The sequence below is a fragment of the Scyliorhinus canicula genome, chromosome 18, assembly GCF_902713615.1.
Source record: "Scyliorhinus canicula chromosome 18, sScyCan1.1, whole genome shotgun sequence".
NCBI classification, from domain to species: Eukaryota; Metazoa; Chordata; class Chondrichthyes; order Carcharhiniformes; family Scyliorhinidae; genus Scyliorhinus; species Scyliorhinus canicula.
In genome coordinates this window covers 81357963-81372008 of record NC_052163.1, presented here as the reverse complement: position 1 = coordinate 81372008, position 14046 = coordinate 81357963, and the positions used below count along the sequence as shown (strand labels likewise).

General features: G+C 47.4%; 1 protein-coding gene across 1 annotated transcript in view; it reads right to left on the bottom strand.

Moving 5' to 3' along the window:
- Window positions 1-3771, bottom strand: part of LOC119953645 (E3 SUMO-protein ligase PIAS4-like) — a 115493-nt gene extending 111722 nt beyond the window's left edge. Inside the window, 1 exon segment of the mRNA XM_038778116.1 lies at window positions 3239-3771. Within this exon segment, the coding sequence (XP_038634044.1) occupies window positions 3239-3514 (276 nt within the window). The 5' untranslated portion in view covers window positions 3515-3771.
- Between the last annotated feature and the right edge of the window lie 10275 nt (window positions 3772-14046).

Below are 14046 nucleotides of genomic sequence, written 5' to 3'. Positions count from 1 at the left end.
AAGGCAGTGTAACGTGCAGCAGATGGCATGCCCACAAAGGGCAGTGGGGCGGTTGGAAGACTCAAAAGGGGGAGCGGGGAGGTTGGAAAACATGAAGGGAATGGGTAGGGGGTTTGGAAGACACAAAAGGGAGAGCAGGGAGGTTTAAATACATGAAGGAAGGGGGGTGTCAGGAAGCAAAGTCCATGGGGGGGGTGAGAGGAGGGTCAGCGCAAAGCCGCAAGGGGCGGAGGGTTGCCTGGGTGCCTTTTAAATGCGGTGCTGATGCGACCATCAATTCACACGAGACGGTTAGTAGAAGTGAACAGTGGTTTTAATAAGCTAGATCTGTGCCTGACTGGGACTGCTCTGTACTGAGTGCCGCCTACAGGCTGCAGATTTATATACCACCCCCGAGGGGGCAGAGCCACAGGCGGAGCCCACAGGGGCATCAACATAATACAATACAGGGCAGCACGGTGGCCTAGTGGTTAGCACAACCGCCTCACAGCGCCGAGGTCCCAGGTTCGATCCCGGCTCTGGGTCACTGTCCGTGTGGAGTTTTCACATTCTCCCCGTGTCTGCGTGGGTTTCGCCCCCACAACCCAAAAATGTGCAGAGTAGGTGGATTGGCAACTCTAAATTGCCCCTTAATTGGAAAAAATAATTGGGTAATCTAAATTTATAAAAAAAAACATAATACAATACAATAGTGGTGAATTGCAGTAGCGATACGTTCACCATATTCACCCCCTGTTAAAAATTGAAGTCCAGCGGGGGTGAAGTGGGCTCACATATCGAGTCTGTCTGGAGCCTTAATCGTTCTCTGTGATCGCCTCAGCTCCGGCTTTGCTGCGGGCACGGGTGTTGGACTCGTTGACTCCGGGAGCGTGTCCTCTGGAGCTTCATCGCTGTGTGTCGCCGATGAGGGAAAGTAGGGGTATAGGCCATGTAGGGGCGGGAGCAGTGTTCAGGATCCCCAGGTGGGCAGCTGGTTGGCCGCCGTGAGAGATTCGGTTGGTGGTGAAAGGCAGTGTGGGGGTGACGTTGTTGATGGTTGTTGGGGAACCAGCGGGCACCAGATGCCGGAGGGAGATGGTATCCTATCGTCCGTCGCGGTGCGCCACATGGACATACTGAGGGTTGGCATGTAGGAGCTGTACCCTCTCGACCGGGGGTCGGACTTATGGCTCCTCATGTGCTTCCGGAAGAGGACAGGGCCCGGTGTTCTCAGCCAGGGCGGAAGCGAGACCCCGGAGATGGACTTCCTGGGGAAGACAAATAGACGGTCGTGAGGGGTCTCGTTCGTGGCTGTGCAGAGGAGCGACCGAATGGAGTGGAGTGCGTCGGGGAGGACCTCCTGCCAGCGGGAAACCGGGAGACTTCTATACCGTAGGGCCAGAAGGACGGCCTTCCATACCATCGCGTTCTCCCTCTCCACCTGTTCATTTCCCCGGGGGTTGTAGCTGGTAGTCCTGCTCAAGGCAATGCCCTTACCGAGCAGGTACTGACGCAGCTCATCGCTCATAAGAGGAGCCCCGGTCACTGTGGACGTAAGTGGGGAAACCGAACAGGGTGAAGATGCTGTGCAGGGCCTTAATGACAGTGGCCGCGGTCATGTCGGGACATGGGACGGCAAAGGGGAAACGGGAGTATTCGTCAACTACGTTGAGAAAGTACACGTTGCGGTCAGTGGAGGGGAGGGGCCCTTTGAAATTGGCGCTGAGGCTCTCAAAGGGGCGGGAGGCCTTCACCAGGTGAGCCTTGTCTGGCCGTTAGAAGTGCAGCTTGCACTACGCGCAGGCGTGGCAGTCTCTGGTCATGGCCCTGACCTCCTCGGTGGAGTAGGGCAGGTTGCGGGCCTTGATGAAGTGGAAAAGCCGGGTGACGGAGGTCATTGTGGATGGCCCGAAGTCGGTCATCTTGCGCGCTGACGCATGTGCTGCGGGACAGGGCATCTGGGAGCTCGTTCAGCTTCCCAGGACAATACACTATATCGTAATTATAGTGGAGAGTTTGATTCTCCACCTCAAGATCTTATCATTCTTGATCTTGCACCGCTGTGTATTGTTGAACATAAAGGCTACCGACCGTTGGTCGGTGACGAGGGTGAACCCCCTACCGGCCAGGTAGTGCCTCCAATGCCGCACAGCTTCCACAATAGCTTGAGCTTCCTTTTCGACAGAGGAGTGTCGAATCTCGGAGGCGTGAGGGTACGGGAAAAGAAGGCCACGGGCCTGCCTGCCTGCCTGGTTAAGGGTAGCGGCCAGTGCGATGTCTGACGCATCGCTCTCCACCTGGAAGGGGATAGACTTGTCCACCGTGTGCATCGTGGCCTTGGTAATGTCTGCCTTGATGCGGCTGAAGGCCAGGTGAGCCTCAGTCGTCAGGGGAAAGATGGTGGCTTTCATAAATGGACGGGCTTTGTCCGCATAGTTGAGGACCCACTGGGCATAATATGAGATGGACTTCCTGGGGAAGACAAATAGACGGTCGTGAGGGGTCTCTCCCCCTACATGGCATCTTCTCAGGGCCTTTGGGCAGTGGGGAAGGGGGAGTTGCAGGAGGGGGAGCATGCGGTTGGGGTCGGGTCCTAAGACTCCGTTTTCCACGACATAGCCAAGGATGGCTAGTCGGGTTGTGCGGAAAACGCATTTCTTCTTGTAGGTGAGGTTCAGGGATTGGGCGGTTTGGAGGAACTTCTGAAGGTTAGCAGGATAAAAGCAAATTACTGTGGATGCTGGAATCTGAAACGAAAGGGAAAATGCTGGAAAATCTCAACAAAGTTGCGTGTACCGATTTATGGTCTGGCTGTAGTCTACAACCATCCGGTTCTTTTCCCCGGTCCTGACGACCACCACTTGGGCTCTCCAGGGGCTATTACTGGCCTCTATGATCCCCTCCCTCAAAGCCGCTGGACCTCCGACTTGATAAAAGTCCTGGTGATGACGAGTTTACAGTCGGAGGTGAGGTTCGCGAAGAGTGAGGGAGGGGTGACCTTAAGGATCGCGAGGCTACATACAGTGAGAGGGGGTAAGGGTCCGCCGAACTTCAGGGTCAGGCTTCTGAGGTTGCACTGGAAATCCAGTCCTAACAAAAGAGGAGCGCAGAGATGGAGAAGGACATAGAGTTGAAAATTGGCATACTGGGCGCCCTGTATTGCGAGGTTCGCGACACGGTACCCCTGTATCTGCACAATGTGATCCGGAAGCAAGGGAGATTGTGACGCGGGGGAAATCTGGAGGGAGTAGCGCCTTACCGTGTCCGGATGGATGAAGCCCTCCATGCTCCTGGAGTCGAACAGACAGGGCGTTTCGTGCCCATTGACCTGGACGGTCATCGTGGAGTTCTTGAGGTGTTTGGGCCGTGACTGGTCGAGAGTGACAGCGCCGAGCTGCGGGTAGCCGGCGTGGTCGGTGGTAGCGAGGTGGTCCCAAGATGGCGGCCCCTGTCGGTCGCAGGTGTCGGGCGGCGTTAAGATGACAGTTCCCATGAGTCGCACATGGCGAGCTGGGTTGAAGATGGCGGTCCCCATGAGTCGTACGTGTCGGGCGGAGTTAAAGATGGCGGCCCCCACGGATAGCACGAGGCGGAGGGAGGCAGTCAGAAGGAGGCGGTACCGGCAGGCACGCTGCAGGGTCCGCGGGCCTGTGAGTCGGGCCTGCGATTTTGAAATTTTGGGTTGGGCCAAGCAGACTTTGGCAAAATGTCCTTTCTTGCCTCTATCGCTGCAGGTCGAGCTGGGCAACGCTGCCTGGGTTGCTGGTTCTGACTGCAGAAATAGTAAGACGGCCCCCCGGGTTGGGCGGGCAGCCGCGCGGCACAGGCCTGGGACACCCTCGGGTCGGGTGATGGCCACGCCTCCGGCACCCACGAGGAAATCGCATGGTCGGAGGGGAAAGTGTTTAGGCTCTGGAAGGAGGTGGACAGTTTTACCGTCTCTTCTAGGTCGAGGGCACCCTTTTCGAGCTGGCACTGTCTGACATAGTTGGACCGGACTCCAGCCACATAGGTGTCCCGGATGGCGAGTTCCATGTGCAGCGAGGCCGTGATGTCCTTGTAGTTACAGTTCTGAGCGAGTACCCTCAGGTTGCGTAGATATTCCTCCAGCGATTCCCCGGGGCGTTGATGACGCGTGGTGAGGAGATGCCGCGCGAACACTTCGTTCACCGGCCTCACATAATGTCTTTTCAGGATTGCGACCGCGTCTGCGTACGTGGTCGCGTCTTCGATTAGTAAAGAGATTCTGTGGCTCACCCGGGTGTGGAGACTCAGCTTGTGTGCCTCGGTGACGGCGGGCGAGGAGGAGGAGGTGAGTTAGGCCTCAAAGCAGTGGAGCCGATGTGAGAAGATTCCTTTGGCTTCGGCTGCCTGAGGATTGAGTTCCAGTTGATCAGGTTTGAGGGCGGCTTCCATTGCGATATCTTGATATATCGATATTGCGACCATCAATTCACACGAGACGATTAGTAGAAGTGAACAGTGGTTTTAATAAGCTAGATCTGTGCCTGCCTGCGACTGCTCAGGTTTATATCCCACCCACAGGGGCATCAGCATAATACAATACAAAACATTGATGAATTGCAGTAGCAATACGTTCACCACAGGTGCCCGGTCATGATTTGGAGTATAGTGTTCAATTCTGGTCGCCACACTACCAGAAGGATGTGGAGGCTTTAGAGAGGGTGCAGAAGAGATTTACCAGGATGTTGCCCGGTATGGAGGGCATTAGCTATGAGGAGCAGTTGAATAAACTCGGTTTGTTCTCACTGGAACAACGGAGGTTGAGGGGTGACCTGATAGAGGTCTACAAAATTATGAGGGGCATAGACAGAGTGGATAGTCAGAGGCTTTTTCCCAGGGTAGAGGGGTCAATTACTAGGGGGCAAGGTTTAGTGGAGATGTACGAGGCAAGTTTTTTACACAGGGTAGTGGGTGCCTGGAACTCGCTGCCGGAGAACATGGTGGAAGCAGGGACGATAGTGACATTTCAGGGACATCTTGACAAATAAATCAATAGGATGGGAATAGAGGGATACAGACCCAGGAAGTGTAGAAGATTTTAGTTTGGACGGGCAGCATGGTCGGCACAGGCTTGGAAGGCCGAAGGGCCTGTTCCTGTGCTGTACTTTATTCTTTAAAAAACTTTAAAGTGTCCAATTCTTTTTTCTTCCAAATAAGGGCCAATTTAGCATGGCCAATCCACCTACGCTGCACATCTTTGGGTTGTGGGGGTGAGACCCACGCAGACACGGGGAGAATGTGCGAACTCCGCACAGACAGTGACCTGGGGCCGAGATCGAACCCAAGGCCTCAGCATCATGAGGCAGCAGTGCGAGCCACTGTGCCGCCCCCTGGTGCCCAGACATGATGGCGGTGTGGCTGTCTTCCTGCCCCACCCACAAGATTTGACATGAATATCATGACTGCATATAATTAATTAACTGAACATTGTGCAAGTCAGTGGGTTTACCCGCTATGCTTTGTGGTGGAACTCCTTCTGAATTCCCATCCCACCCATGTGCCTTAGCCCAAGAGCAGTAGATTCCACCCATGTTTTTTTGCAAGCAAGTGGATCTGTTATAACAGTCGTTATGGTCGACATTGTAGTTTGTGAGAACATTATTTGGCTTGAAATAATTTCAGAGGTCTATTAATTGAAATTTGGAAGTTAAGTATTGGTGAGGAAAGTATTTGAAAGACCGAAAGGGACAGGTTTTTGAGAAGCCACTGGGATGAGAAAGTGCCAAGTTTTAACTGATGAATTAAGAGTTCTGTGAGGATTTAGCTGAATGTATTGATATAGGAAATAGTGGACAATTGTAAATAATTGTTTTCAAGGCGCTTTGTACAACAGCATTAGGAGTCTTGGTGATAAAATAAGGGGTATGTGATGAAAGGTAATGTGGCAAAATGGGTAGGAAGTTAATTAAAGGTTAGAAAACACAGCAACGGGGCAGCACGATGGCACAGTTGTTAGCATTGCTGCCTACGGCGCTGAGGACCCGGGTTCGAATCCCGGCCCTGGGTCACCCCCACAACCCAAAGATGTGCAGGATAGGTAGATTGGCCACTCTAAATTGCCCCTTAATTGGAAAAAATAATTGGGTACTCTAAATTTATTTTTAAAAACACAGCAACGGTTAATTAATTTTTTTGGACTAAAGGGTATCATAAAATCTTGGGTCATCTAAGATTTAGGTCTATTTTTTCCAATTATTGGGTATAGTATCAAAATTTGCAGAAGACAAAAGTAGAAAAGATAATTAAGTGTGAAGAGAACTGAGTGATTTTGGAATACAGAAAGGTTAGGAGATTGGTTTGATAGCTTTTAGTTGAAATTTAATGCAGAGAAATGTGAGATGATACATTTCGGAAGAGGAATAAAGGAAGAAACTCACAATCACCAATATACATTTGATGGTAACATTTTTAAAGGCTTTGGAGTTTTAATAAACATATTTTTAGGAGTAGGAAAACAAGTTGAAAAAGCTGTGTAGACAAGGCAATTGCTGGAAATATTCTTGGTGAGCATTTGTGAGCATTGGTGAATACTGAGTTAACGTTTCAGGTCGATAAACTTTCACCAGCACTGGGAAAAGTTAGAAGGGAAAAGTTAGAACATAACTTTTTCACAGTTCAAATGAAAGGTCAATGACCTGAATCATTTAACTCCGTTTTTCTCTCTCCCCAAATGATGCCTACCTGCTGAATGTTTCCAGCATTTTCTGTTTTTATTTCAGATTTCCAGCATCCCCAGTATTCTGCTGTTATTTTACAGTGAACAAAACTGAATTCTAGGTTTTATAAATAAACAAATCAAAATAAAAGCAAAGAGGTAATGTTAAGCTTACCGCAATTATTGGTTTGGCCACGATTGAAATATGATGCCCTAGTTTAGAAAGGATGTGTTGGCCTCCGAGAAGTTGTAAAAGCGATTCACTGCAATGTTATCAGGGATTAGAAACAGGAACATTGGAGTAATTGGAGAACTTTGATACACCAGTGGATGAGCACCTGTAAAGATGTTCAAAATTATGGGAGTTTGTGATGAGGTAAATAGAGGTAATCAATTTAAGATCAATGCCAAAAGAATGGCCGAGAACCTTTGCTTAGAGGATTGTGAGAACGTTGAGTATCCTACCAGAAACAAGGATGAATGTAAGAATCTATTCAGCCTTTTAAAGGTAAGTAGATAACCGTTTAAAAATTGGAAGGATATAGATAAGAATATGGAGAATATAACTGACTAGCTTATTCGGACAGTCGGTGAAGTCATGATGGGATAAATGGCCCCCTTTTCTACTATAAATTGATATAATTCTATGTTAACAAAAGATCATGGATAGTAGTGAACAGAGCAACTGTGTGGGATCAAAGAGTTGACGGTAACAGATATGGGAGAAAAAATAAGGGATGTGACAAAATATGTATTTTTGTCTACTACATTAAATTTTGAATTTCATGTTAATAGCAATATTGATTGAGGGATTAGTATTCACATAGAATATTGGTCAGTCAGCTTGGTACATAGAACCATAGAATCCCTACAGTGCAGAAGGAGGTCATTTGGCCCATCAAGTCTGCACCGACCTCCCAAAAGGGCGCACCGCCCAGTACTCCACCCTATTCCCGCAACCCCACCAAACTCACACACCTTTGGACATTAAGGGGCAATTTATCACGGCCAATCCACCAAACCTGCAGATCTTTGGACTATGGGAGGAAACCGGAGCACCCAAAGGAAACCTACACAGACAGGAGGAGAACGTACAAACTCCACACACACAGTCACCCAAGGCCAGAAGCGAACCCGAGTCCCTGACGCAACCACCGTGCTGATCATACATATCTTTGTTAAAGCAGGAAAAGATCAATTTATTTTCAGTTGGGCTATGTTTTCTATAAACCAACGGTGATTTGAATATGCCAATGCAGATTGATTACAGAAATATTAAGATGTTCCTGTAATCAGAATCTTTCAATGTTGATTGAGTATAATGTTACAATTCGGCTATTCCAAATATACCAACTCAAGGACAAACATATGCTATTGCCAAAGAATGGCTAACCATCTAATTAAGACAAAAACATAGTTGATTGTAAATGCATTTGTCTTTTACAATATAAAATAAATGGAATTTTATTCTTCCAAGCCATCAAATACCTAAAGTTCCCCTTCTGACTTAGCATTTCCTTTCTCCTTGTTATTATAGAGTGCCTTGGAACATTTTGTATATTAAAGGCACTATGCAATGGTAAGTTATTGTTCTAAAGTATATGACTACTGTCAAATATATAGTGCTCTGCACTGAAATTGCTGATCATTAGCTTGTTTTATTTAAATAAATTGCCAGTTTCTTTGCAGCTTGAGTCTCTATTTGAAATAGCAAAAATTTAATTAATCTACAAGAGAGGAATCACATGATGGTATTTTAATAATTTATCCTTGGGAATGTGGGCATTACTGTCAAGGACAACATTTATTTTCCATTCCTAGTTACTGATCAGATGGCAGTGGGGCTTCTTCTCAAACTGTTGAGTCTGGGTGATAAACGTTAGTCCCGCAATACTGCTGGATAGGGAATTCTGAGATTTTAACTCAACGCTGGAGGAATGGTGATAGCCAAATAACAAGTGTGTCTAAATACGATCCTGTAGGACTTGGAGGGAAATTGGATATGATAATGATCCTTGCAGCTACTGCCCTTGTGATTCTAGGTGACGGTTGTGGTTTGAGATGCTGCCGAAGAACCTTGATTAACAAGGGTGTGAAAGGTTATTCGTGGTAGGCAGGAATGTGGAGTTGAGGTTACAATCTGATCAGCCATGATCTTATTGAATGGCGGAGCAGGACTTTGGCTAAGTGGCCCACTCCTGCTCCTAATTCATCTAAGCCGTGGCGAGTTGCTGCAGCATATCTTTTAGATAGTATGCAGATGGTTGATGTTACAGTCTAGCGCATGAATTGCCAATCAAGTGAACTGTTTTGTCCTGGATACTGTTGAGCGTCTTGCATGATCTCGCAGCGACCTCAACCCAAGCAAGTGGAGAATAATATATCATACTCCTGATTTGTGTCTTGTACAGAATGGGGATATGGGAAGTCAGGGATGAGCTACTTACCAAAAAATGTTCAGCCTCTGAAATGCTCTCTCAGCCATGACTTTTATGTTGCTAGTCTTGTTTAGTTTTTGATCACTGACCTGGATGGTGATGTCATCGAATGCCAAGGTGAAGTGGTCAGAGTCCCACTTGTTCGAGATGGACAATGCACTCAGCTGTTTTCTCAATGCCATATAGTGAAACAAATTATCTGATTACTTTGGTTTGCAGAGATGTGGACCTCAGACAGCGGCAAAGACAAATCATAAAGTGTTTCCTCGTGTACTGCAGCTTTATGTTTTGCACTTTTGTACTGGCTCCTACACTGTTGAAAACCGGGATGTTCATGGATCCTAATTCTTTTGGTTGCTTAGTTGTCCACCATCATTCAATTTGATTTGCCAGGGTTGCAACGCTCTGGTGACTAATGCACCAGACAAGCCCCAGGTCATTTCTTATGCATACCCAGCGCCAGTGGTCCCACTGCCACCTTTTAACTGGACAATGGAACTCTTGATAGAATGGGAATTTTCACCTTTGATATACAGACATGGTAACTAGGACAAGTAGCAACTGAGGTGCATGCTAAGGAAGATCATGATCTGTTTGATAGATGGGGGGGGGGGGGGGGGGGGGGAGAATGTTATTAGGACATGGTGATGGGGTAAATGCAAAGAGAAGGTAAAGAGAATGAAGAAAGATGTACATGGAAAGAACAGAGGGGTTTGGTGGATGAAAAAAATGGAAGGAGTGTGGAAAGGGGGGTGTTTGCAAAGGAAGAATGTGAGGTTATCCGCTTCAGTAGCAAAAATAGGAAGGCAGATTATTATTTTAATGGTTGTAAATTGAGAGAGGTAGATAGTAGATACTCAACGAGATCTTGGTGTCCTCGTGCATCAGTCTCAGAAGGTAAGCGTGTAGGTACACCAGGCAGTAAAGAAGGCAAACGGTATGTTGGTTGTCTTCGCAAGAGGATTGGAGTACAGGAATAGGGATGTTTTACTGCAATTGTATAGGGTATTGGTGAGGCCACACCTGGAGTATTGTGTGTAGTTTTGGTGTCCTTATCTTTTATTTTATAAATTTAGAGTACCAAATTCATTTTTTCCAATTAAGGAGCAATTTAGCGTGGTCAATCCATGCACATCTTTGGGTTGTGGGGGTGAAACCCATGCAGACACAGGGAGAATGTGCAAACTCCACATGGACAGTGACCCAGGGCCAGGATTGAACCTAGAACATTGGTGCTGTGAGGCAGCAGTGCTAACCACTGCACCACCATGCTACCCTTTGGTGCCCTTATCTGAGGAAGGATGTCCTTGCTGTGGAGGGAGTGCAGCGAAGGTTTACCAGGCTGATTTCTGGGATGGCGGGATTGTCATATGAAGAGAGACTAAGTTGGTTATGATTAATGAATGACGGAGTAGGAACAAAAAGCTGAATAGCCTCTTCCTGCTTCTATTTTATATGTATGTCTCTATGTATAAAAGAGAACATCAGCAAAGGACAAAGGAGTGAAACTGCAGAAGAGAGGGATTAACAGGGGAAGCGGGTGATGGACTGGGCAAGGGAGGGAAGGTAAGGCGGAAGAAGGAAAAATAAATGGAAAATGGGAGGGAAAAGAAGAGGGAATTCAAGAGCAGGAGTTAAGGGAGAGGGGGAGTAAGGAAAGCAATAGAATGCATAGCACTACAAGAGAACAGAATTCATGAAATGAGGTGGCAGAATATATTGGAGGTCAGGAGATGATTACAAGTAAACAAATATACTTGGGTTGAGACAGGAATTGGAGGTGAGCAGGGAGCAGATGACAGGAAAGAGGGAGCAGCACGAATGGAGTGAGGGGGAGTGGGAGAAGAAAATGAAGGAGAAAGGGAATAGTACAGAAACTTGGGGAAGGTGAAGGAGTCTGACAGAATTAGGGGTTGGGGTCGAGTATGAACAACACATGAATGACTGGGGAGAGGAATAAACATTAAATTGAAAAGCAACATATGGGAGAAAAGTATTGGGTTGAGGCTCACTTTCCCACATTTGCCCTCATTTTGGAAGTCCTCCCCACTCCCTCTAAGTTATTGTTGGCATACTCTCCTGACACACTCTGCTTTGGGCCCTTTCTCTCCTCCCTTCATTATTTGTATTTCATTCTATTTATCCAAGTTCAGCCCCATATATCTTATTTTATTTCCTTTATTCTTCTCCTTCCTTTCATTACCACTTTTGTTCCCCTTTCCTGGCTCTCATCCATTCCCTCTTTTTTTTTTACAAAAATCCATATTTCCGCTCGGAATGCTTTCTTCTACCTTCCCTTATTTTGTGTCCTGCCTGTTGCTCTTGAATTTTTATTATCATTATTAAATCTTTTTGTTCAATATGGCGTCCATATGTCCCTGACACCCTCCCCGGCTAGTTTTCGACTTTACAATGATGACTGCACTTCAAAATTGGCTGTAAAGTGCTTTGATTAGGTGTTACATTTCCACCTCCAATACACAGAAGCAACTCTACTAAGAGCCATTAAGATCAAATGCAAGAAATGTAGGACAAAGAGCAGAAGCATATTTTACAAAGGATTGTGAAATATGTTAATCATTTTAGTGAGTTAATGATTAAAGAAAAGACAATGTTAACATCCACAAATAAATTAATTGGGAGATTGAAGGAAAGGGTGATAAAGGGATATTGGAACAGGATAGGCAAATGGATAAGGATATGCAGCTGTTCAAGGCTGCAAATTGGCTGAATAAATGACAATCACATATATATATTTCTAATTAGGGAAGGAATATATATTTCTAATTAGGGGAGGAGTTTAATCATACCATACATTCAGGCTCATTATTTTTTACGAGCAACCATCAGGCCTTAAATATTACTGCAAAGTAATCTGCAGATGTATTTAGAGCAAAGTTTGCTTTGTTGCTTTTGTGTACCGTCCCAGTGGTTTAAAATCATTGGATGAGAAAACATTAGCTGCAGCAACATCCAGTCTTGGAGTTACTGAACTTTACACTCCTGTTGTTAGTTTCTTTTTTATTGCTCCTGGAATGTGGGTGTCCCTGGCAAGGCATTTATTGCTCACCTTTAATTGCCTTTGAGAAGGGATAGTGTGTTCTTGAACTACTGTGGTTAATGATGTGAAGTTACTCCCACTATGTTGTTAGGGAGGGAGTTCCAGGATTTTGATCTAGCAATGATGAAGGAAGGGGAATATACTTCCAAATTAGGATGGTGTGAGAGTTGGATGAGAACTTACAGGTGTTGGTGTTCCCACACATTTGCTGTCCTTCTAGGTGGTAACTGTCATGGGTTTGGTTTGGTACACCACTGCCGTTATGTTCTGGAGGTAGAGGGAGTAAATTGAGGAGATTTGGATATCAATAAAGCAGGTTGTTTTAACCCAGATAGTGTCAAGCTTTGAATGTTGTTGGAACTGCACTCATCCAGGCAAGTGGAAAGTATTCGATCATATTCATAACTTTGCCTGGTGGATGGTGGAAAGGCTTTGGGAGACAGGAAGTGATACACTTGTCGCAGAAAAGCAGAATACATAGCCTATCACCAGCTGTTGTAGCTTATGGAGCGCGATTCTCCGAAATGGAGACAAAGTCCTGACCGCGGAGTGAAAACCGGAGCCCGCTTCAGCCCCCTATTCTCCCGGGGGGCTAGGAACGGCGATGCACATTTTACGCACGCTGGGCCTTGGCGCCGCGTAAAAAGCGGCGCCGCACAAATGACGTGGTCGACATCGCGTAAATTAAGTCACCCGCGCATGCGCGGGTTGCCGTCCTCCCCGATGCCGCCCCGCGAGAAGATGGCGGATGGATCTTGCAGGGCGGCGGAGGAAAGGAGATCCTTCTTTAGAGAGGTAAGCCCACCAATCGGTGGGCCCCGATCGCGGGCCAGACCCCATCGGGAAACCCCCGCCCCAGCGTTCCCACGCAGTTCCCGCCGGCAGCGACCAGGTGTGGAGGGTACCGGCTGGCACCTCTCGTGTTGGGGCGGCCACTCGGCCATCCGGGCTGGAGAATCACCGCTCTCCTTTTGCAAACAGCGAGCGGCGATTCTCCGAGCGGCCAGCTGTGATTCTCGCCGCGCTAGTTTGGGGGTGGGGGGGGTGGGAGAATCGCGTGCGGGTGCCGGCGTGGCGGAACTCGCACTGCGCCCCGGCGATTCTCCCACCTGGCGTGGGGGGGTTGAGAATTCCGCCCATGGTATTTATGTGGCTGGTCCAGTTAAGTATCGGGTGAATGATGACTTACAGGTTGTTAATCATGGGAGAATTTAGTGGTGGTTATATTATTGAATGTCATGGGAAATAGTTAACTCTCTCTTGTCGGAGATGGTCATTGTTTGGCATGAATGTTACTTGCCATTTATCAGTCCAAGCTTGAATGTTGTCCAAATGTTGCTGCATGGGGGAGGCGGCAGATGACTTCATTTCCTGAAGAGTTGTAAATGGAACAGCATGCTGTGCAATCAGCAAACATCCCCACTTCTGAAAAAATGGAGGGAAGGACAATGACAAACAAGGCAGCTGAATATGTTAAGAGGAGCCTCCTCATGCTGTCGCCCGTCTGAGTTCACGGCCCTCTTCCTCCCGCTCCATGCAAAATCCATATTCTTGGTTACCCCCTTGACCTTGCCATCTCATGTGGTCTTATAACTTCCATTCTGTCAATCACAGATAAGGCCATCTCTGATCATCTCCTTTTATCACTACCCACATCCCCATTCCATGCCTCCTGGTTAGGCCAGTATTTATTGCCCAACCCGAGTTCCCATTCAGAAGGTGGTGGTGAGTGCCTTGAACTACTGTAGTCCCTGAGGTTTAGGTACACCCACTGTGCTGTCAGGGAGGGAGTTCCAGGATTTTGCCCCAGCAACAGTGAAGGAACGGGGAAATATTTCCAAGTCAGGGTGGTGAGTGACTTGGAAAGGAACCTCCAGGGGTTCCCAGGT